The sequence below is a fragment of the Gymnoscopelus braueri genome (assembly GCF_963280865.1).
Source record: "Gymnoscopelus braueri genome assembly, chromosome: 22".
Taxonomy (NCBI): Eukaryota; Metazoa; Chordata; class Actinopteri; order Myctophiformes; family Myctophidae; genus Gymnoscopelus; species Gymnoscopelus braueri.
The window spans coordinates 13,216,024-13,237,710 of record NC_137624.1 but is presented as its reverse complement, the minus strand read 5'-3'; the positions used below and the strand labels follow the sequence as shown (position 1 = coordinate 13,237,710).

Here is a 21,687-nt window from a genome sequence, read left to right as displayed (position 1 = left end):
TTTGGCTTACTTACTTTTTTTATGCTCTTTGTACCTTCAGGGAGAAAAAGGTGAAGTGGGGCTGCTTGGACCACCGGGAGGTGCTGGCTTAAAGGTATGTACTGGCAGGGATTATGATTCATGATTTAAAGGAGAAATCCGGACATTTTAAGTGTTATCTTTGATGTGTAGTTACTCACTCACCGAGTTATGAAGTGGCGTTGAGTTTTTGAAATCTCGCGTCTCGCGAGATTTCCCGAGGAGCGCAGTGAGCCGAGGACGGGAAATCTCGCGAGACGCGAGATTTCACGCGAGAGGAAAACATTCACGTCGCTGACCATGAACGCCAGCTCGTGAGTGATAAACAGTGCATGTGAAAGTATCAGGAGACACCATGAGGAGGATTTGTGGGAAAAAAAAGAAGTTTGGAGCTGTGGAATTAGGCGATTTTCACTAAGACACGCGCCTCCCACTATGCCAATAGTGGGGGTCGACCAGACTCACAGACAGGGGAATCGCTGGAAAAACTCAACGCCACTTCATAACTCGGTGAGTGAGTAACTACACATCAAAGATAACACTTAAAATGTCCGGATTTCTCCTTTAACATAATCCTACCTGATAACATTTTCAAACCCCCACCCCCTAAACTACTTAAACCCTCTATTCTTAGTCAAGCGGATCTGAGATGTAACTGTACTTGGACCGCTTTTGTCCATCTATATAACGGCACGTGTTGTGAGCTTGTAGATCTGCGAAAATATGGATGCTGGGGTGGTTAAGTGGTTAAAGGTCATGTATATCATTGATGTGGCTATAGCAGTCAGATCCTCCATATTAAGGTTCTGAATAAGAGAGAGAGAGAATACGACTACTTTTTAAGATGCAGTATCTTACAGTGTGTTCCACCATGCAGTGTTATTTTAATCATACTGTATCTTGTGCAGGGTATTCAGGGCCTTGTCGGAATGCCAGGAGTGAATGCCCTTAAAGGAGAACAGGTATACTTTTGACTTTCAAATCATAATGTGTTGCATTACTGGATTTTCAACGAGCAACTTGGATATGGGCTGTATTCAGTGGTGTAAAGTAACTAAGTACATTTACTCAAGTGATGTACTTAAGTACAATTTTGAGGTATTTGTACTTGTAGGATTTCCCATTTCCAATACTTTTACTTCTACTCCACTACATCTCAGAGGCAAATATTGTACTTTTACTCGACTACAATTATTTGAAAACTTTAGTTACTAGTTACTTTTCAGATATAGATTATGATATTATAAAACATACATTAACCACGTTAGCCCTGTTTTATGGTCTAGGCTATTTGAAAATAGCAGATATACAAGCTCACAACGCGACGCGTTGTGAGCTTGAAGATCTGCTATTTTCAAACATTTTAGTACTTTTACTTTTGGTACTTTTAAGTACATTTTGATGCCAATAACCTTTGCTCTTTAATTCCGGACTTTTACTTGTAACAGAGTACTTCTACATTGCAGTATTGATACTTTTACTTAAGTAAAACATTTGAGTACTTTTTCTGCTACTGGCTGTATTTGAATAGGTTTGCTGTGGGAATTTTTCTTATTGAGCATGGTCTCTGTCATAACTGAACATTTTATTTGTTTTATTTAGGGCCATATTGGTCCTTCCGGACCAAGGGGTTCAGCAGGAATGCCAGGCCTACCTGTAAGTCTGTTTTCTTTCAAAAAGGTTTATATCCTTTGGAGTTCAATTGCCATTCTGTCGTAGCATTTTCAATTTAGCAATGGATTATGACTGTATTCAGTCCATCGTCTCTTTGGAAACAGCCGTTCCCTGGGCTCTTCAAACTCTGACACCGTGGCTAATGGGTACTTGCTTCAGTAGATGGGAGCGCTAAAAGGCTGCCTTTGCTGCTAGAGCAGTTCGACACATTTCAGAGTGGACCGTTGTGGATATCGTTGCCTCATATATCCAAAAACCGCTCCTTTTTATTGTTTTAAAACATTTTAAAATAGTGAAAATAGCCGATCTACAAGCTTACAACATGTCGCATCGTGGCCTGTTGTGAACTTGTAGATCTTCTATTTTCATGTAAAGTAATACAAAATTTAAAAATGATTACAAAAACATCAAAAGTTGCAGATCGGCAAGCTCGAAACGTGGCGCGACGCGACGCGTTTTGAGCTTGTAGATCTGCTACTTTGGCCATTTTTGTAATCATTTTTAAATTTTGTATTATTATTTGAATCCCGACACTCTTGGATGATGAAGTATTGGATTCGATTGAGAAAAAATATGAAATAATACAAAGTTTCTGACGGACAGTAACGATATGTACGGTAAATATGCAGTGCTGTAGTAAGGTGTAACGTGTTTTTATTCATCTGTTGTTCTCTCATCTCTTGCAGGGTCTATTTGGATTAAAGGTATGATTTACTGTAATATCCTAAAGCTCATTCCCTGTGCTTCAGACTCACTGATGCTTATGTTCATCTTATGTCATGAGAAAATGCTACGGAGGTGTGTGTGTTAGTATTGCTCTGTATTATTTGTTGACTGCAAAAGTCCTTATAAACTGGATGTACTTTGGAGATACTGTATAGGCTCACTGTCGGAGCATAACTGGCTTTTGTAAAAGTGTACATTGACATATTTACACATCAGTGAATTGCTTAATCCGTTAAGGCCGAGAACGCATCTGTGTCATTTTTAGATTTCTTTGGCTATTCAAAAATATATACAAGCTCTGCATTATTTTATTTTTAATCGTGAAAATGTGTGCAAATCTTTGAATATGTATTTTTTTTAAGCGAACATTTTTAACTCAAATATTTGCTTCTGGGGATTCTACAAATGTCTTCTGAATGAGTTCAAAAAAATATTATATAATATCAGTGGTTCTCAACATTTTTTTCATATCAATGTATTTGGCCGCGGACCCCCATCTCAAAATATTTTGTTCCAGGGACCCCCATGCAGAAGCAAAGATTTGAGTAAAAAACTCTACTGTATTCAAAGATTTGCACACATTTTCACGATTTAAAAAAAAGAAAATAGCAAGCTAGCAGATATACAAGCATGAGCTTGTATATCTGCTATTTTTGAATAGCCAAAGAAATCCAAAGTGACACAGATGCGTTCCCGGATTGAATGGGTTAAATAACTCATACTGGTGGGGGGGGGGGTCAGCACTGGGCTCAGGAGGTAGAGTGCGCCGTCTTTGAATCAGAAGGTTCCCGGTTCGGAACACGGACGCCTCCTGGCTTTATGTTGAAGTGTCCTTGAGCAAGACACTGAACCCCTAACTAGTTGCTCATGGCGAGCAGGTTGGCATCCAGTGTTGCCAGATTCTGTGAGAGAAACAAGCAACCAGGTCTAGGAAAACCAGCCCAAAAGAAGCGACTATGGGCCACATGAGCACTTTAACATATACATCAGCTATTTGAAAGCAGATCTACAAGCTCAGCAGATCAGCAGATCTACAAGCTTGTAGATCTGCTATTTTCAAATAAAATCTTGCGGGGAAATTATAATAAGCAGATCTGGCAACCCTGATGGCATCTTGCATGGTTGCCTCTGCCGGGTGAATGTAATTCACATTGTAAAGCGCTTTGGATAAAGGCGCTACATAACATTTTTCAGAGCTGTGTATACATACTGTACCACACTTATTGAATACTGTACTGTCTTCCCCTTATAGGGTCTGAAAGGCTTCCCAGGTTTACCTGGTCAGTATGGGAGGAGGGGCTTACCGGTGGGTCGGACAGCTTGAGTTACACACCTGTTTAAAGCTATACTGTGTGTGTGTGTGTGTGTGCCTGTGTGTGTGTGTGTGCGTGTAAACATTTTTGCCTATGCCCAAAATAGGGACACCAGCGTTAAACTGGTTAAGTAGGACATTTTTGCAGAGTTGCAATTTTTACCAAACTTCATGGGTTTCAGGGACCACCAGGGACGGCCGGGCTCCCAGGGCCATCGCTGAACATCACGCTGACTCAGCTCAAGGTAACGTGACGCATTGTGTTGAGCTTGTAGATTGGGTATTTTTTTAAATGTTTGAATGAGTGTTGTGGGGAAATACGAGCGATGATGACAACCTGCTACACACATTTAAGTTACACTACACATTAGATTACATAGGAACACAGCCAGATTAAATAGTGAGTCATGTATTCGTATTGCCTTAGAGGATTTCTCTCCTTCCCTCATTGAGAGAAGCATGTGACTCTCTATTAACCATGTGGTCCTTCTGGATTGGGTTGTGATGTAAACTTCCAATCAGCATCATGAGATCAATCTCCAGACTCAGTCAGCTCTCAGCCTCAGTCTTTTTTATTTTTCATCAAGCCCCCCCCCCCCCCCCCGCCTTGAAGTCCTATGACAAACCTCAATTTTTAATCAAGAGTGACTGACACACTAGGTCAAGATGCCCTAAAAATGTTAAAATGAAAGGACGTCCTGGTTATGTAGTCATAAATGATCAATTGTGATTAATTAATTAAATGTCAGAAATGATGGATTAAAAACAGATGTTCATTCGTTGACAGGTTTGGAACAAACCGTATATAGAGTACTGTAACAGGCAGACTAGTGGGTGACAGACAGCTCTCTTGCGATCTTCTGCATGCTGTCATCTCTGCATACAAACGCATATGTGTAACCACTTTAACCATTGTTTTATACTTTGGCTATTCAAAAATAGCAGATATACAAGCTCATAGCGCGGCAATAAGCTTGCAGATCTGCTATTTTTGACAAATCGTGAAAATGTGTGCAAATCTGAATATATATATATATTTATTTATTTTAAAGCGAAAATGTTTTACTCAAATCTTTGCTTCTAATCTGGGGGGTCCCTGGAATAACATATTTTGAGAAATACATATCATTTTGGGGGTCCTTGACATGAAAAAGCTTGAGAACCACTGATTATAGCAACATACGTTTTTTCAAAAAACTGTTAGGATTTAGTAGACATTTTTATTTGTAGAATCCCCCAGAAGCAAAGATTTGAGTTACAAATATTCGCTTTAAACTAATATATATATTCAAAGATTTAAACACATTTTCATGATTTTTCAAAAAATAGCAGATCTACAAGCTCATAGCGCGGCACTCGGTGCCGCGCTACGAGCTTGTATTATGTCCTATTTTTGAATAGCCAAAGTATAAGATAATGGTTAAACGTGGTTCAAATCTAAAACGACAGATGCTTTCCCGGTCTTAATGGTTTGATAGAGACTCTGAACTTTGCTGAACCGGCGGCGTGGAGTCTTCTGTATTCAACTGGTTCCTCTGGGCCTCTGGTGTACCCAGAGGCCCAGAGGACCCACCACAGGGGAGGAAGTGGTTAATTGCCGTGCTCATTGTAACTCTACCGAATGATGATTAAAAGTGTGTGTGTGTATGCGTGCGTGCGTGCATTTGTGTGTTTTTTGCTCTAGGACAGTGTTGTAAAGTAACTAAGTACATACATTTACTCAAGTACTGCACTTAAGTACAATTTTGAGGTACTTTTACTTTACTGGAGTATTTCCAATTGTCTATACTTTTACTTCTACTCCACTACATCTCAGAGGCAAATATTGTACTTTTACTCCACTACAATTATTAGAAAGCTTTAGTTACTTTGCAGATATAAATATATTACCAAGTTATAAAACATACATTAACCACTTTAGCCCTATTTTATACATAGGCTATTTGAAAACATTGTAGTACTTCTACTTTTGGTACTTTAAAGGTAGGGTAAGTGATTTGCGTTGGTTAAAATAATTGTTAAATAGCTCTATATTCTGATAGTACTCATTGCTATAGAGTGTTTGTTCAGTATTAGGAGTCTCCATGTCTCTCCACCTCTTTATTAAACAGAAAATGCATTTTCGTTTCAGTTTCAGTTTCATTTCCAATTTGATCCAACCAGGACAGAGAACTCAATCAGGATATAGATTAAACAAGTGAAATTGGAAGTGATGACACTAAGAAATGAGCATGCAAAATTGGAACTGGAACACTATACAAATTAAGCTTAAAAATGGGTACTTTCTCCTGATTGGCTGAGATTTTGACACCTACCGAAAATTTTATTTTCTGTTTATTAAAGAGCTGGAGAGACAGGGAGACATCTGTTACTGAAAAAACACTCTATAGCAATGATTACTATCAGAATATAGTATTTTAACCTTTTAACAAAATACTTTTTGTTTTAACCAAAAAATATCACTTACCCTACCTTTAACTACATTTTGATACCAATACTTTTACTCAAGTCAATTTTGAATGCCGGACTTTCACTTGTAACGGAGTACTTCTACATTGCAGTATTGATACTTTTACTTAAGTAAAACATTTGAGTACTTTTTTCCCACCACTGGCATTTGTGTGTTTTTTTTCGCTCTATAGGACCTGATGTATGTGTCAGATAGGCCGAACTACCCGCTGATCCAGAGTCTGCTGGAGTCTCTGGAGCAGGACCTGAGGCTGCTGGTGGATCCTCCTGATGGCACCAAGGAGCATCCCGCCACCAGCTGCCTGGAGCTGTGGTTCTGCCACCCCAACTATTCCAGCGGTCGGTCTGAAGCACCGGGTTCTATTTTATATCTATTTACTGATTTTGCTGGAGACACCCCCGCCCGTGAACACTCAAGGGTCCGCTTTTTTTCCCCGGCCACCATTAGAGGCCATGGACCCCCATTTTGGTACTATTTGTTTATCTCTGGGACCCCCAATCTACATTGTAAAGTCCTCCAGTGTTTATTTAACTCCTAGAGTATCAGATTAACAGTCTAAAACCCTGTTCACATAATGCTTAAAATAAAATAAATAAAATGAGTCTCCGCAATGAAGGCTTGGTGTTAAGTTTGCGACGGAAATACATGTTGCGTAACCCAGATTCCACCTTATCCTTCATTTTAATGGAAGGAAAACGTTCTCACGAGGAGCACGGAGGTGCTTTTGCACCCTTGTGCGTGTGCTGGATAACGCGTGATCCGCAAGTTATCGTGTCTCAGCTTTGGCCTCTCGCTCAGGCGCACCTCAAGCCCCGCTTCTTTCTTGTAAATGTTTTCAAGGTGTTTTTTAATGGCGCTTTGCACAGTAAAGTCCATTCCGTTCATATCAGTAAGGTTTTTTTATATCATCTAATGCATTAGAGCAGTATTGAATTTCACCTTAGGGGAATAGCTGTGGATTTGAGGCCTTCGTCCATGAATATCACAGTTCATATTGTGCTTATACTCTCTGCAGGCATGTATTACATCGACCCCAACCAGGGCAGTCCAGCTGATGCTCTACTGGCCTACTGCAGTTTTTCGGAAGCTTCAAAACAAACCTGCCTTCATCCTCGAGAGTCCCAGGTACATGAGCACCAACATGAACCACTGTTTGATTTTTTAAATATTTTTTTATTACGTTTCCTTTAGGTCCTATTTTTAAAAAGATCTAGAAAACAAATCACAAATTTTTCAAACAATCATAAAATAAAATACAAAATCCATTAAAAAATAAATAAAAAAAAAACGTTTTAAGAATTGTGAAAGTAGCACATCTACAAGCTCACAAGTAGATCGGCTATTTTCAAAGTTTTTGAAATAATTCATAATGTATTCATAAGGGAGACCACATTTCTCTTTTGGGTCTCGAGCTAAGAAGTGCGGGAACCCCTGATTTGAACAATGAAGTGCCTACATGTTCATTTATATTTCCTTGCGCGAGCACGCCACACACACACACACACACACACACACACACACACACACACACACACACACACACACACCACACACACCTTTGACAAATTTCACTCCACACCACTGTTTTTTGGAAAATGTTAAAATTTCAATACAGCAATGCATTCATATCAAATTCTGTAATTTGTACTTTTGAACACTTAAAGGGATATTTCACTTTCAAACATGATTGGGGTCATTTGAACGTCTACTCTGGCTTTTTTGAACACCCCAGACAGTTTATACGTTGCTTTATTCAGTATTTAGATATTTCATATTCATTTTATTAGACCTAGACATATTAGACATATTAGACCCCTTCCTATATAAACCTATTGTAACTTCAAGCTCCATTTTAACCATGTTAGATTAATTGAAAACACACATGAAAAAAGTAATTGAAAAAACACGGCCCCCTCATGCATTAGAAGGACAATATCAGTCACCAGAATCAAGGACGGAATCTAACTTGTAAAAATGACCCCAAACATGTTTGAAAGTGAAATATCCCTTTAAGTAATTTTAAAAGCACTAGAGGTTTGGGCCGCGTAGTGGCCGATCAGACTGATATGCCCATATATGAAGATCTCTGTATCTGCCAGTCCTTGTCCCTTTTATGCCCATATATGGAGATTCTGGCCGGCCGGTCCTCCCTTAAGCCAATTCTAATATAGGATAGGATTAACTTTTGGATACTTACAGTAAGTATTTTTAAAAGCATTAACTCAATTACAATTTTGACTGAGCAACTTTCACTATAGTTTAGTAATATTTTACCTGAAGTATCTATATTTTGACTTAAGTACTGGTGTTGAGTACTTTGTCCGCCACTGTTAAAAGTGTTTGCGAATCAACAGATTAATTTAAATAGATCTTTTCATAATCGACTAATTAGATTAGGCTGATTAGGCATTTAAGCCCTGTATTATACTTAATTGTACGACGCTGGCGTGTAACAATTGCCAAAATAGAAGATCTACAAGCGCACAACATTGTTGAAATTGCAGATCTACAAGCTCACAATGTCTCGAATCACGACACATTGTCAGCCTTAAACAGCGCCATCAGGAAGGCGAAAAAGGCCTACACAAAAAAGATGCAAGACCAACTCAGCAATGGCGACATCAGGAGCACATGGCAGGCGGTACACACCTTGACAGACTGCAAAACAAGAACCAGAAGCGAGGTGAACCCGCCTGCCTCCCTCCCCAACGAACTGAACACTTTCTACGGCCGGTTTGAGATCAGCCCCAACCGCGGCAGCCAAGTGGGGCCATCAGCAGCACCAGCAGAGGAGAACCCTCTAATCATCTCGGAGAGAGAAGTGCGTACAGCCTTCGCACGGGTCAACATCCATAAGGCAGCCGGACCTGATGGGATTCCAGGCCGGGTCCTTAAGGCATGTGCAGACCAGCTGGCGGGTGTCTTCGCTGACATCATTAACCTCTCCCTCTCCCAGGCTGTGGTCCCTGCAGGGTTCAAAATGTCAACCATTGTGCCCATTCCCAAAAAGGCCAAAGTGACATGCCTGAACGACTGGAGACCTGTCGCTCTCACCCCGTCAGCAAGTGCTTCGAGAAACTGGTGAGGGAATACATCAGCTCCACGCTACCTGCCTCGCTGGATCCGTGGTAGTATGCATACCGCAAAAACAGATCCACCGACGACGCTATTGCCATGGCTCTCCACACCGTCCTCTCGCACATGGACAACAAGCTGCTGAAGGACAAATATGTACGTATGCTGTTCGTGGACTACAGCTCAGCATTCAACACCATTGTCCCAGCAATACTTGACAAAAAGCTTAGAGACCTAGGGCTACACCCAAGCATGTGCGACTGGATACAGGACTTCTTGTCCAACCGACATCAGGTGGTGAGAATGGGCAGCATCACATCCGACCCCCTGACCCTCAACACCGGAGCACCCCAGGGATGCGTGCTGAGCCCTCTCCTCTACTCCCTGTACACGTATGACTGCATAGCAACACATGTCTCCAACACCATCATAAAGTATGCGGACGACACGACAGTGATAGGCCGAATCGTCAACAACGACGAGTCTGACTATAGAGAGGAGATCAACTCACTGGCACTCTGGTGCCGGGAGAACAACCTCGCTCTTAACGTCGACAAGACCAAAGAACTGATCGTGGACTTCAGGAGGCCGCGGAGAGACCATGCGCCCATCCTCATCGACGGTGCTGTAGTGGAAAGGGTCAGCGAGTTCAAGTTCCTCGGAGTACACATCGAGGAGGACCTCAAATGGGAGATGCACACCACACACGTGAGGAAAAAGGCTCAGCAGCGACTGTACTGGCTCCGCCGCCTGAAGAAGCTCGGAGTAGGACATCGCATCCTCAGGCTGTATTACAACAGTTCTGTTGAAGGCATCCTAACAGGCTGTGTCACGGCCTGGTACGGGAACTGCACTGCCCGAGAAAAGATCAGCCTACAGCGAGTAGTGCGATCGGCAGAGCGGATAATGGGAGGCGAGCTCCCAGCGCTCCAGGAACTGTACAAAAAGCGGTGCGTGGTCAAAGCCAAGCGCATCATCAAGGACAAGCACCACCCAAGTCACAAACTGTTCAAATCCCTACAACGACCGCGACCGGGCAAGGGGCTCTACCGCAGTATCAAGAGTTCCACCACCAGGTTCTGGTGCAGTTTTAATCCGGCTGCTGTCAGAATGCTGAATGAGGCATAAGCCTTGTTCAGCAGCCTGACAACAGGCGGTACTGTCCAGCTGGTCGCAGACTTTTTCTGTCTCTTCCTGAACACACCTGTGGATTATACCAGGGACAAATGACTTGGACTTAGCCCCCCCTCGGACATACCTGTGGACTACACCAGGTACAAATGACTTTTTGTTGCACTCCCTCATGGAGCTACTTGCGGATTATACTAGGGTCAGTCCACCCTAGGTGGACACGCATTGACCTTTTGCACCTTAATCCCATGTATAACGCACTGACTTTTTTTTGTCTTTTTTATTGTGCTCTTTTTTTTCTCTAAGCACCTTAACGTCCATAAGTATATCATGCACAGTATAAGTATATATCATGCACAGTATACATACATTGCTGCTATGCTCAGGCACCTAATTTTTTTTATTATCTCAGGTACTTTGTAAATATGTAGATAACTTGTCTGGCCTTCTGTTGTTCTCTTGTTTTGATCTCCTTCCCACTTGCCCCCCACCCCTCTTCTCCCCCCCCCCCCCTCTTCTTTCTATGGAATTAACGTTGCGATGGGAATGATGTACAAAAACGAATTTCACCCACTTTTTTACCTTGTAAACCTGTGTTGTGACAATAAACCTGGTTCTGATTCTGATTCTTGTAGATCTGCTATTTTCACAATAAAACCAAAACATTCATTAATTGTGATCAAGGAAAAAGTTAGAAATAATTGTGATTTCATTAGACATGTCTAATAATGGCGTGGTTTCCCCGTGCAATGCCAGCCTGGAGACGTGAGGAACTCCATATTTGGGCCACACTGACGTCATATCGACGACACGTGGAGCTCCATATTTGGGCATATATTTGGTCTTAAAACAGCGCGGTTCGACTTTGACCCGACACTGCCGTTTAACGCACCGTGCCGTACACAGTTTACTAATTTAACAGGCAAAGCCATTAACAATATATTACACAATGGACCTAGCCGAACAGATCAACCAGCTGGAGGCAGACCTGCAGGAGCTGGGGTCCCTGCTAGAGAAGGCAGAGAGGCCGAGAGCACAGGAGCTGCTGAGACAGGAGCAGAGTAAGGTGGAGAAGGAGATTGCAGCCAAACGGCAACAGAAGGAGCAACAGGCCAGAAGAGAGGCCGACCCAGCGACTGCAACCACAAGAGCCGCATACACAGTAAAGATCACCAACTATGCATGGGGCCAGTCGGACAAATATGTTGAAATTTACCTCCCGTTGAAGGGTGTGCACGAGATGCCCTCTGAAAATGTGGAGGTTAACTTTACAGAGAGGTCGTTTTCTGTGCTGGTGAAGGGTCTGGAGGGGAAGACCCCCCAGTTGACAATTATGAATCTGCTGTGCCCCATCGATCCAAAGGACAGCTTTACAAAGATAAAGACAGACAAGGCCATTGTCATGTGCAAGAAGCAGACGGTCAAGGAGACGTGGGACTGTCTAACGCAGGTGGAAAAGCAGTCTAAGGAGAAGAAAGATGCTAAGCCTGCTACGGATGAGAGCAACGCAGACCCCGGAAAGGCTCTCATGGATATCGTACATAAAATGTACAATGAGGGAGATGACGAGATGAAGAGGAGCATTAACAAGGCCATGGCAGAGTCCCAGGAGAAGAAACGCAGAGGAGAGAACATGATGGATTTCTGAGCTGCACAGTTCCCATCTCTCCCTTCTGAACGCGTGTCAAGTTAAGATGACGACAGACATTTCACCATTTTACAGAAATGTTTGACAATGGCAAAGGTTGTAACATCAGGGCAAACCGGGACACCCCAAGTCTATATTTGAAATGACTAAGACACAATATGGCCACTTACTTGGGGGCCCTATTACTGGCGGATTCTCAGGGGCTGTCAATGCTGGGCCCCTCGTGTTTTCACTCCAATGGTTGGATAGGATGAAGGACGTGAATATTATGCAGATCACTGGGTGGTACCTCGCCTTGCAGCCATACAACTTTACAGTCAAGTACCAGCCAGGGAAGCTCAACCTGGTAGCTGACTGGTTGTCCGGCTTCATGCATCCTTGATTCTTTTTTTTTCGTCTTTTTTTGCCAGACAGGGGTCGGCCTACATGAGGCTTTGTCTGTCCCCCTTTCGTCCATACATGGGCATAAAAGGGACCTCGGTCTGTCCCCCTTTCGTCCATACATGGGCATAAAAGGGACCTCGGTCTGTCCCCCTTTCGTCCATACATGGGCATAAAAGGGACCTCGGTCTGTCCCTCTTTTCTCCATACATGGGCATATACATTGCCATGATCTTATAAAGTGGTTTGTAGGTGTGTTACGTACTAGGAATTTATCCTGGGTCTGGCAGAACCAGGTCTCCTGGTCTTGTTTTTGGACACCTGGTATGATGAATAAAAAAAGGTCAAGACTTTCTGGCAAAATAGTAGCCTACATAGTAGCCTACAAATAGTACGCAGCACACGTTTCACTGCTGCACGTTAACATAGTCAAGTGCAATAGAATCATCATGAATATATTTAGCATTTTGCATGTACAATCAATCTAAACCAATTGAGACAACTGCATGTGAAGGCAGGCGGCTTATTCTAATCACCATCAATGCGTTATACTGCGTACGGATGTGTATCCTATATTAAAAAAATGTCTATCATAATAAAAGAGTAATGCTTGATTTATGTCCTGAATCGAAAATATCAGATCTACAAGTTCACAACTCCTCATTTTGCGACGCGAGGTGTTCTGCTATTGGTGAGTGACACGGGCAGTTAACCGATTTATAAAGCAGGAGGTTATGTAGGAAGTTAAGATATTTTTCATACGACGCGAGTCACGCGATTGAATACAAAGTCAAAGCAAAGACGCAAATCGAGCGGCGAGAAGGTGACGTCAAAGCGACAAAAATAATTGTCACGTTGGACCTCCGCCGACGGCGTCGCGTACCTGTGGAAAAATGAAAAGTTGCAGATGCCCTTCAGAAAATGTTGCGTACCGTGATTGGTTGGGACGATGCTCGAGACCACAATCAACTTCCTTGTTTACGTTTTGTGGCAACATTGTTGCGTCGGCGAGTCGCAGACAGTATATAAATGCTTAAAACTCCAAAAGACATGTTGTGCGACGTGCCGATCTCTGTCGGGTGGAAACCTTGTACGTCCAAAACGGACGTACAAGGTTTACAAGAAATGGCAAAAGTAGTAGATTTACAAGCTTGTAGATCTGCTATTTTTGATCATTTTGTGTGACGCTGTGGTATGATCAAGTAGAGCATTAATTTACAAAAAACACACAAAAAAAAAAAAAATCACACCCAGTGTGAAGTGGGCGGTGTGGTCATCACAGTGGTCATCATAGTGATGGAAGCTCACTTAAAAAAATAATGCATTTTTTGAAGTGCATAATCCTATTTATAGGTTATTAATGTCATCATGTGTCTCGCTAGCCAATCACAGTGCTGAATAGAGTCAGCCAATCACAGTACAGCTAGGGGTGTACTAATGAGCCAATCACAATACAGCTAATGAGGTGTCCCAACCCCACTTATAGGGGCGGCTACACCGCCCAAAAATTAAAATAAGAGGTTTCTGCCCGACAGCACCAATATTCTTCTTGCCTGGCTCCAGGCCCTGAATCGCTAGCCTGGCATTCAGGGTCTGCTGACGCTGTAGAGAGGCAGGGTTTTCTCGGTTGAATATCTAACCGGCAGCACGGCCCGATCGGGATACTCCAGTATGAACCAAACTTTGGCGACGCCCCTATCTCAGTAAACTGCTGCACCGAGAGGGCTTTCAGACTGAATAATGGAGTGAAAACTAAATGGACATTCAGGCTGAGTGTCAGCCTACCAATATTCTGCGGTCAGTTACTTATCTTGGAGCCTTTGGTTGCTTGGTTTGACCTTTTTACCTGTCTAGATTCTGTAGCATTGTTCTTGCCCAAAGGAGAGCAAATGTTTTTCCTCCTTTATCACAGCGATTCCCAGCCTGTGGGGCAGGGCCCACTGGGGGGCCGTGTTTTCTTTAATACCAATAAATAGGAACTTTTTTCACTTTCCAAAATGTTTTGGGTCATTTTAAATCCCAGTTCCACCCCAGTTTTTAATTTGCTTGATTCAGTATTTATATAATAGTATATAATAGTATTTATATAATGCTATGATATAATAATTATATTCATTTTATCAGACATGCCCCTTCCTATATAAACCCATTGTGATTAGCTACTCCATGAGGGAAAAAAATGGAAATGAAATAAATAAATGAATAAATAAATGAAAAGGGTTATTGAAAAGGTTATTGAAAAGACATGGCCCCCTCATGCATTAGAAGGACAATGTCAGTCACCAGAACCAGAACCGTGTTTTAAATGAGTCTAACATGGTTAGAATGGAGTTTGAAGTTACAATAGGTTTATATAGGAAGGGGGCAGTGATGGAAATAGTATAAACATTTTGTACTTAAGTAAAAGTATCAATACCACAACGTACAAATACTCTGTAAAGTAAAAGTCCAGTATCCAAAATGTACCTGAGTAAAAGTGCAAAAGTATAAGCATCAAAATATACTAAAATACCAAAAGTAAAAGTGCTCATTGTGCAGAATGTCCCATTTCGAGTTTTTAAAATGTATGAAAATAGCAGATCTGCAAGCTCACAACGCGTCTTTGCTTTTACTTTGTATATAATCGCATCGAATTAAAAAAATATATAAAAATACAGCATGAGGTGTTGTGAGCTTGTAGACCGTCTATTTTCAAAAAGCCAAAGTTTTGTAATGATAATCAAAATCTCCAAAGCAACTAGTAACTAAAGTTTTCAAATATTTGCAGGGGCGTAAAAGTACAATATTTGCCTCTGAGATGTAGTGGAGTAAAAGTACTGAAAATTGGAAATACTCAAGGAATGTAAAACATACTTTGTCAAAATTGTACAGCTACTTGTACTTACTTACTTTCCACCACTGGAAGGGGGTGTCTGATTAAATGAATATCAAATATCTAAATACTGAATCAAGCTAAGCAACTTAAAAAGCTATCTGGGGTGCACACAAAAGCCAGAGTAGACGTTAACATGACCCCAAACACGTGAAATATCCCTTTAACCCCAGCATCTGTATTGTGGGGAAATCCTTCGCTGAAAATAGCAGATCGACAAGCTCACAACGCGTCGCAGCGCGACGCGTTGTGAGCTTGTCGATCTGCTATTTTCAGCGAAAGCCTTCCCCACAATAACAGAAAACAGAAAAGACACTAGTATAGAGCCTTGAGGGACTCCGCTCAACCATATGGGGTTTAAGTTGTTAAAGCATACAACGTTGGCTCCATCGAGCCAAGCCGGAACACGATTTGATCGTGCGCTTTTGAGATTTTCAAGTGGGCCCTTATTAATTAATAGAGGAATCCACTTCCTCCTCCTCTTCCTCCTCCTCCTCCTCCTCCTCCTCCTCTTTGGGCACCTCCTCTTTGGGTTGCTCCTCTTTGGGTTTGAAGGAGGCTTGCCAGACCAGCAGCTCGCTGGTCTTCTGCTCCACCACTGACAGGTAGTCAAGGAGGTTGTCGTTCTCGATCCCTCCAGCGGTCTCGTCCAGCGCCGTCGCTTCCGTCTTTGCGATATTCTCCAATATGCTGGCCACCAGCGCCACGATCTGCGCCATGACGCCATTCGTTCTGTTTAGCAGGCGCAGGGCCTTTTCTATTTGAGCGTCCAACACTTTCTGGCTGGCCTCCGTCTCGCTCATCTCGGCCCAGTGTCGTCGCTCCGTTCTTACATCGACGAGTCTCATCTGCTCCATCGTGTCCTCCACCTCCTTTATGTGCTTCCTCAGTCTCTCGGTCTGGTCGTGTTCGTCCTTCACTTCGCTGAGGAGGGCCGCGTTGACCTTCTCGCCCAGCACGTACTTGCCGACCACCCTGTCCAGATTCATGTCGCACTCCCCCGTCACCGCCTTGATTCTCAGAAACACCTCGTGCAGCGTCTCCATCGACTCTCCCCCGGCGTCGACCCACTTCTGCTCCTCCACGTCCGGGCTGGTCCTCTCCCTGCACTTGGTGGTCGCGAACGCCTCGACGCGCTGCTGACGCGCGAGGGCCAGCGCCAGCGCCGTCCTCTCGGTGTCGTGCCAGGCCAGCTCCCCGGCGTCTCTCTCCCTCATCGCGGTCATCTCCACCGTAGCCTCCACCCTGGCGTCGTACGCGGCGTTGGTCACGTGGATCACGTCCATCACCTCCTTGCGGATCTCCCGCAGCTCCTTGTCCAGCGGGTGGTAGAATTCGTGGAAGTAGAGGCGCTCCTTGCGCAAGAGGTCCAGCTCGTTTCTCAGGTGGAGGTTTTCGGTCATCCGCTCGCTGTAGTACGACAGGGCCACGTCCAGCCTGTCATCAAGGGTCTGTATGCCCTTCTCGGTCAGCCCGGCCTGGGACTTCTGGTTGTCGCTTGTGCGGGCTTTCTTTTTTAGAGTCCTCAAAATGTTGGAGATGTCCTTTTCCAGCTCCGTCTGGCACTGCTTCTCTCTCCCGAAGCCGTCGACCATTTCGTCCATCTCCAGCAGGAGACCAAGGCGCTGGTTGTGCTCTGTCTCCTGCTCGTTCCCGGACGCTAAAAGACTTTGCTGGATATCATTCCGCTGTCTGTGCAGCATGTCTATCTCCTGTTGTTGTTTGCGAATGACCTCCTGGCCATGGGTGTGGTGCACTTGTCGCTTTCGCCGTTCTCTTTTCAGGATCCTGAAATCTCTATGGAGTTTCTCCAGGGTTCTATCACTGTTGAGAGAACCTGTGGCTGCGTTGCCGCAATTCATGGTTTCATACATCTTCAGTACGTAAATAAATGTTTATATATGTGTAAGGCTCACCGGTCAAAATACCCGATAAGCCTTATATAAATATGATTTGTGGTATGGAGTGACGTCACCAACCGTGCTGACAATCCTGGCTATGGGAGCACGTTGCCATGGCAATTCTTTTAGTTTTCTTGAGAAATTGATGCAACATTTACGTGCTCAATAATGGAGTCACAACGTAAACCCCTGAAGTCACAACGTGAACTCCTGAAAAGAGGTGGGAGGGCAGATTAAAAACACATTTCTGGAAATGTGTTTTTAAATATCTGCTTTCTAGTGCCTTGGGTGTCTTCGTTTGATGTAGGTATGTACTTAAGATCAGCTCCAAATATACTATTTAACAACATTCAGTGGCGAAGGGCCAATGGGAAATCTTGAACATTGCCTATTTAGGGCCCTGATGGATAGTACGTTTTTGTTTTAAAGGAAGGAACATACATATCTAGCTTGGCGGCCTTTGCTGTGACACAATGGTATCTGAGTTTTATATGTCTATTGGAAATGCCTCAGCCAATAACAATCCGAGGTTCGAACTAACTCTGACGTCACTGCTGCAAATACAAGTTGAATATAAATGTAGGATTTATAATATCCTGCAGTATAAGATATATTTATTCTGTTATTCAGTGGAAGAGGACCAGAGGCTTTATACGCCACGTTCCACCCGCTGACTTCGAAATGGTGCAATTGCATCTGAAACGAGAGGACGAAAGCCAATTTCTGTTCAACACCACGGTGGATGTCCCACTGGAGACCCTGATCCAGCAGATCACCTCCATTTACAACGGGAGGCTCAAAGTGGACAGGATATGTTCAGAGATCCCGGAGCTGGCGGACCACGGTGCCACACTCCCTCCCAACATGCAGGGCTTGACCCGCGACCAGATTGTGGACCTGAAACTGAGGGACGAGTGGCAGGACAGGTGCGTCCCCAGCGGAGGTCCAGTGCTGAGGAGGGACGAGACGGGGCAGAGGAACGGACGCGGTCCAAACGAGATGATGAAAGAGGTGCTGTTGAAAACGGTGGAAGCGGCAAAGGCACTGGTCTCAAAGAACCACGCGCTGGCCAACGTTTATGTCACCATGGAGATAGTGAAGGAAGCCTTGGACCAGCTGAGGGGTGCGGTCACGATCGTTTACCCCACGGGGCTGCCTCCCCACGACCCGATCAGGATGGAGTTTGAGAACCGGGAGGAGCTTTCGGGGAGCCAGGCCTCCCTGCAGGTGATCGCGGAGGACGAGTGTCAGCTGTGGTGGGCCGGCAAGGAGATGCAGAGGGGGAAAACGCTACGGGATTACATTGGCAAAAACGAGAAGTCCAAGATCGTCGTCAAGCTCCAAAAGAGCGGCCGAGGAGCGCCAGCGAGAGAGCCCGTGGTCACGGAAGAGCAGAAGAAAGAAATGATTCTACACAACTACAGGAGACGGCAGGAGCTGACTAAACTGGAGGAGGCGGACGATGACAGCCATCTGGAGTCTGAGTGGTCCGACATACAGGCTCTGAAAAGACAGTGCCAGGGTCTCGGCAACATCAGATGGGGGGGTAGATAAGACAAGACACAAAAAATAGCGCATGCGTGCACACACACACACACACACACACACACACACACACACACACACACACACACACACACACACATACACACAGTCACACACACACCGAGACCGCTGGAGAAAGACATTTTGATGAAAAAAGGTTCTGCTTGACCTCAGAATTTCCGGAATCTTTTCTCTGTCAAGTGCCGCACAACGCTTTGTCGGCTTCAACCTCTATAATCACCAATGTCAAACTTGAAATGTGCGTCTCTACTTTCAGTTCCCTGCAAAGAAATCAACAAAAATCTCACCTCTCTCTCTTCGCCACTCAACTGCCTCACACAACAGATGAACATTTAACACTAAATAAAACTATGTCCGATTCTGTTCGGATAATGCATAATAATGGTCTCGGTTACCCCAGAGCAGTGGTTTTCAACCTTTTTTCATGCCGCGGACCCCTAAATTGATATACATTTGGTTGCGGACCCCCATCTGAGTTTTTTTTGTGCCAGGGACCCCCAGAAGAGAAGATTTGTGTTAAAATTCTACAAAATTCTTCGAACACTTTTATGATTTTTCCAAAATATTCCAAAATAGCAGATTTACAAGGTCTTGAGCTTGTAAATCTGCTGTTTTTGAATAGCCAACGTATACAATATGGATAAAGGGGTGAAAATGTATTAAGACCTTTTGCTGGGGACCCCCTGGAACCCCCTCAAGGACCACTGGTGGTCCCCGGACCACTGGTTGAGAACCACTACCCCAGGAGTGAATGCATTTCTAAGTAGGGAATAATGTATTTGTGGCTCAGGTTTGGGCTGCATGCTAATCAGAAGTTTTCCCTACTGCTTTCACTGTATCGGTGTCCTTTTGGGGATGCAATGGTCTCATGGCCCTAATTGGCATGTGTGTTTCTATCTGCAGATGCCAATGAGAGCCTGGATGGAGGATTCCTTTGCAGAGGGCTCTTTCGAGTGGCTCAGCAAGCTAGACCTGGGATTTCAGGTCTGTGAACTCTTATAGTGCGAGTCCATGTAGACCGAATATGTACCTAAATAAGAGACATGATAAAAGAAAACAAGTTTTTTTGTTATGGAAATGAATCAACGATTGAAATGTCTTAAAAGCATAGAAGAAAATGACAGGCACCTGCTTTCTTTTGTCTGTCAGTCCATTTGGTTCCATTTGTCCCCTCGCAGAGTTACGGACCTCTGACTCCTCAAGGGCCCCTTGGGGTCCCCAGACCCCAGTTTGAGAACCACTGCTGTAGATAATAATTTAGTATCCAGTATTAATGAATGGGCCAAAACCCCCTCTGTGTTTCAGTTTGACTACCCAGCTGCCACTGTGGTCCAGATGCGTTTCCTGAGGCTTCACAGTAAGACTGCCATCCAGAAGATGACCTACTCCTGCCACCCGGGGCACAAACTGGGCCAGATGGACCGAGATGTCAAATTCCTGGCCGATACGAGGAAGCAAAGTTACTTGGGAGCGCTTAAAGACTGTGTGGTACGTTTTGTTTAGTTTAGTTCCAGAAAAGGTTGAGAACCACTGTATAGGGTGTGACGTCACTGTAGATAAAAGAATAAGCACGCTATAGGGTTCAAGTGGTTAACTCCTTTTTTTGTAACTGTTAACCCTTTAAGACTTGAGGCCGATTCTACAAAATGTCTTCTAAATAAATTTTAAAAATATTTAGATTTTTTTTGTGGAAATTATTTTCAAATATATATATATATTCAAGATTTGCGCGATTTTTTTCAAAAATAGTAGATCTACAAGTTCATAGCGCGGCACTCGGTGCCGCACTATGACCTTGTACTGTATATCTGTTATTTTTGAATAGCCAAAGAAATCTTAAAATGACACAGATGCGTTCCCGGATCTTATAATGGATTAATGATAATGATCAATTTAATTTAAAATCTAAACACATTCTGAATCATTGTGTTTCCTATATATGTGCCAGCCTGGAGAAGACACGCCTCCTGGTCCCCGGGAGTCCGTGTTTGAGTTTGAGGATCTCCAACTGCTTCCTGTGAGAGACGTGGCGGTGATGGGAGGTGGAAACTTCACACACCAGTTTGGCTTCACCGTCGGCCCCGTCTGTTTCAGCTAAAGGAGTGGAGAGAGTGGCGCCATCATGCTCAGATCCGGAATATCGTTGATGTCGGGGGGGCAGAAAACCTCTTATCTCCATATTTAAACTTTTCTATGTTTTTTTCGTAAATTAACGCCCTACTCGATCATACTACAGCGTCACACAAAAGCATCAAAAGTAGCCGATACACAAGCTCGAAACGCGATTTGAGCTCGTAGATGTGCTACTTTTGCTATTTTTGAATTTGAATTCCTGAAAAGTAACGTGCTTTTGGACTTTCCGCCCGACAGAGACGATATGAGCCTATATGTTCAGGAGCCGCCTCCTCAAAAATAAAACTGGAGACTTGAGCCTGATTTATACTTGGTCGCCTGACGGCGTCGCGGACCGAAAATAGCTCATCTATAAGCTCACGACCCGTTGAATCCATGACGGGTTATGAGCTCACAGATCGGTTATTTTCAGCCCCACGACGTCGTCTTGCGGTAGAGCATAAATCAGGCGTGAGATAAAAGGAATCTGTCCTCATTTTGTGAGGGCATTGCTATACATTTCCTGGTATTGTGGAGATATCTCTCCACTCGACTGACTTGACACCAAACGGTTCTTTCAGAATCTCCCACAAGCTCCCTTTTTTTATGGACAATTAGTGTTGTTTACAGAGACCTTTTTCAATTGTACTGAATAATTTAAAAGAAACAAATGTATGTTTTTTCTTATCTTTTTTATATAACAGTTTCTTTTCCATTTTGTTTTTCATACCACAGTGGTTTATAATGCTGTCTAGGCTACTGTTATAGCCATGTAGGTTATAAAAGTCAGGTCATACATTT

At 43.6% G+C, this 21,687-nt stretch overlaps 3 protein-coding genes across 3 annotated transcripts in view; all 3 read left to right on the top strand.

Moving 5' to 3' along the window:
• Positions 1-20,959, top strand: part of LOC308078855 (uncharacterized protein) — a gene marked incomplete at its 5' end in the record, with an annotated part of 216,942 nt that extends 195,983 nt beyond the window's left edge. The window contains 11 exons of the mRNA XM_080420199.1: positions 41-94; positions 927-980; positions 1,621-1,674; positions 2,379-2,396; positions 3,671-3,724; positions 3,913-3,975; positions 6,373-6,538; positions 7,216-7,325; positions 19,678-19,758; positions 20,080-20,262; positions 20,723-20,959. Of these exons, the coding sequence (XP_080276325.1) occupies positions 41-94; positions 927-980; positions 1,621-1,674; positions 2,379-2,396; positions 3,671-3,724; positions 3,913-3,975; positions 6,373-6,538; positions 7,216-7,325; positions 19,678-19,758; positions 20,080-20,262; positions 20,723-20,872 (987 nt within the window). The 3' untranslated portion in view covers positions 20,873-20,959. The remainder of the gene's footprint in view (positions 1-40; positions 95-926; positions 981-1,620; positions 1,675-2,378; positions 2,397-3,670; positions 3,725-3,912; positions 3,976-6,372; positions 6,539-7,215; positions 7,326-19,677; positions 19,759-20,079; positions 20,263-20,722) is intronic.
• On the top strand, positions 11,356-12,054 carry LOC308078705 (calcyclin-binding protein-like; the record flags this gene model as incomplete). Its single annotated transcript, XM_080419999.1, has 1 exon — positions 11,356-12,054. The coding sequence occupies one exon, from the start codon at positions 11,356-11,358 to the stop codon at positions 12,052-12,054; it is 699 nt and encodes a 232-aa protein (XP_080276125.1).
• LOC308078704 (cilia- and flagella-associated protein 298-like) lies at positions 17,890-18,762 on the top strand (the record flags this gene model as incomplete). The annotated part of the gene is made up of 1 exon (XM_080419998.1): positions 17,890-18,762. One exon carries the CDS (start codon positions 17,890-17,892, stop codon positions 18,760-18,762), a length of 873 nt encoding a protein of 290 aa, XP_080276124.1.
• Positions 20,960-21,687: the final 728 nt, after the last annotated feature.